Consider the following 2,500-nt stretch of genomic DNA (forward strand, 5'->3'; position numbering starts at 1 on the left):
GTAGAACACAATCCATCATATTAGTAGAACACAATCTATCATATTAGTAGAACACACAATTTGAGGCGCGTTTTCACGATTTTTCAAAAATAGCAGATCTACAAGCTCGTAGCGTGCCACTCGGTGGCGTGCTACGAGCTTGTAGATCTGCTATTTTTAAATAGCTAAAGTATAACATAATGCTTAGTTAAAACACCAAAAGGGGTTCCCGTCCAGAATGGGTCAACAATCAAATTCATTTGATTTTCGTGGTTGAAAGCTGTGAATACTTCAGCGTTATGCTCCAAAGGTAATAAAACAATCTCAGCAGCGTAGAATATTGGATGAAATAGCAGGGAACGCGGGTTAGGCAGTAGAACTGTTAAATAGCAGGGAACGCGGGTTAGGCAGTAGAACTGTTAAATAGCAGGGAACGCGGGTTACGCAGTAGAACTGTTAAATAGCAGGGAACGCGGGTTAGGCAGTAGAACTGTTAAATAGCAGGGAACGCGGGTTACGCAGTAGAACTGTTCATCACAATTAACAAGTGACAATTACTCGTCATCTTAACCCATTTTGACCTGAGATCAGATTCTAAAAATGTCGTCTACATCCTGACAGTTTTCAGAAAAAGCTATGTTTCTATGTGTGTCTTGTCTTGTGTGTGTGTGTGTGTGTGTGTGTGTGTGTGTGTGTGTGTGTGTGTGTGTAGTGGGCGTTACCTTCACAGAGATGACCACTCCCCCTTTAGGTTTAAAGGAGTTGAAGACAAACATCAGGTCTTTGGCTTTGATCTTATCCCAGTCCATGTTACACACCGCTAGTCTGGAGGAGACCTGGAGACGAGACCACACACCATGTTACACACCGCTAGTCTGGAGGAGACCTGGAGACACACACACATTATACACACAGCTATCCTGGAGGAGTCCAGGGGCCTCTTCCACGAAACTTGGATTAACTAATCCAGGATTTAGGCCAAAACCAGGCTTTTTAAATCCTGTTCTGTACAGCCTGGTTTATTCCGTTCCACTAAAGCCAAGCGAGGCTTAGAATGGGTGGATTTATCGAGCCAGGATCATAAAGCCAAGCGAGGCTTAGAATGGGTGGATTTAGCGAGCCAGGATCATAAAGCCTGGCTGAATGCAGAGCCTGGCCTTTCCTCTCTAGACCCATTCGGTGGAACACTGATCCTTCTTCTTCATGGGGTATTATGGCAGTTTGCATCCTTAATAGTTGCATTACTGCCCCCTTCTGTATATCTCAGTATCTTTACTAATCTATTCCAGACTTACTGATACAAGGACTTAAGCTTCTAAAATAAATACTGCTGCTGTAATTAAAGAGAGAACATACTCTCAATAGTGGATAGACTGAATGATTAACTACCCCAAAAATATAGTTTACATTTTACCACTACTATTAACTTAAAACATAATTCTCCTCTGAGGGAGCTACCTTTGGGGAAGGGGGTTGTTGTCCAGACAGGGGCCAGACTGGTGAACTGTGGGTCATGGGTTCAATAGTGGGTGAAACGTTACAATCGTAATATGTTGTAAAACAATGAGTAATGGTAATATTTAGTGGTTTTCACTTTTACAACAAAAAAATATATAATATAATATAATATAATATAATATAATATAATATAATATAATATAATATAATATAATATAATATAATATAATATAATATAATATAATAATTATTCTTAACCGTGCACTTGCACGACAGCAAATCTATTCTGGGGGAACATTCACCAAAAGCAGCTGATCTACAAGCTCACAAGCTGTCATGAGGAGGTTGTGCAGCCTATATATTTTGGTTCTTTGATTTTGTATATAGTGCTTAAATTAGTCCTTTAATGCAGACCGATTAAAACAAGGCAACATAAACCCATAATAATTGAATAAGTGTGGAAAACATCATTGGTTTGTGATCAGATTGACTGCTTAATGAACAGTAAAGACATCAGGATTAGGTTAAACCTGGCTGTTAGCCTGGTCCGGAGCAGGCTAAGTCCACAGCATTAGTTTCCATGGTAACTAGTGTGGCATTGCTTTCATGAAACTGAATCAAGCCTCAACATATCCAGGTTAACTGGCAAACTTAATCTGGCAAGATTAACCAGCTTTCCTGAAACCGGTTAATTGCTGATCCAGCATATATTAAACCAGGATATCTGTTAAATCCCGGTTTAATCTCTAATCCAAGTTTCGTGGAACGGGCCCCTGGAGAGACACACATTATACACACAACTAACCTGGAGGAGACCTGGAGACACACACACACACACACACACACACACACACACACAGTCACCTTGTCACTATGCGGAGTGTCTCCCCAGTCGTGCGTGTGTGTGTGCGTGCGTGTGTGTGTGTGTGCGTCACCTGGTCGCTGCGTGCAGCGTCTTTGCACAGCTCTCCCCAGTCGTTTGTGTGTGTGCGTGCGTGCGTGCGTGCGTGCGTGCGTGCGTGTGTGTGTGTGCGTCACCTGGTCGCTGCGTGCAGCGTCTTTG

The 2,500-nt window shown here is 42.1% G+C and overlaps 1 protein-coding gene across 1 annotated transcript in view; it reads right to left on the reverse strand.

Annotated features, from left to right (window-relative positions):
- The window catches only part of esf1 (ESF1, nucleolar pre-rRNA processing protein, homolog), a 49,224-nt gene that overhangs the window by 37,976 nt on the left and 8,748 nt on the right, over positions 1-2,500 (reverse strand). The window contains exon 7 of the mRNA XM_079499543.1: positions 702-815. Coding sequence (XP_079355669.1) covers positions 702-815 — 114 coding nt within the window. The remainder of the gene's footprint in view (positions 1-701; positions 816-2,500) is intronic.

Source organism: Electrona antarctica (assembly GCF_951216825.1).
Source record: "Electrona antarctica genome assembly, chromosome: 4".
Taxonomy (NCBI): Eukaryota; Metazoa; Chordata; class Actinopteri; order Myctophiformes; family Myctophidae; genus Electrona; species Electrona antarctica.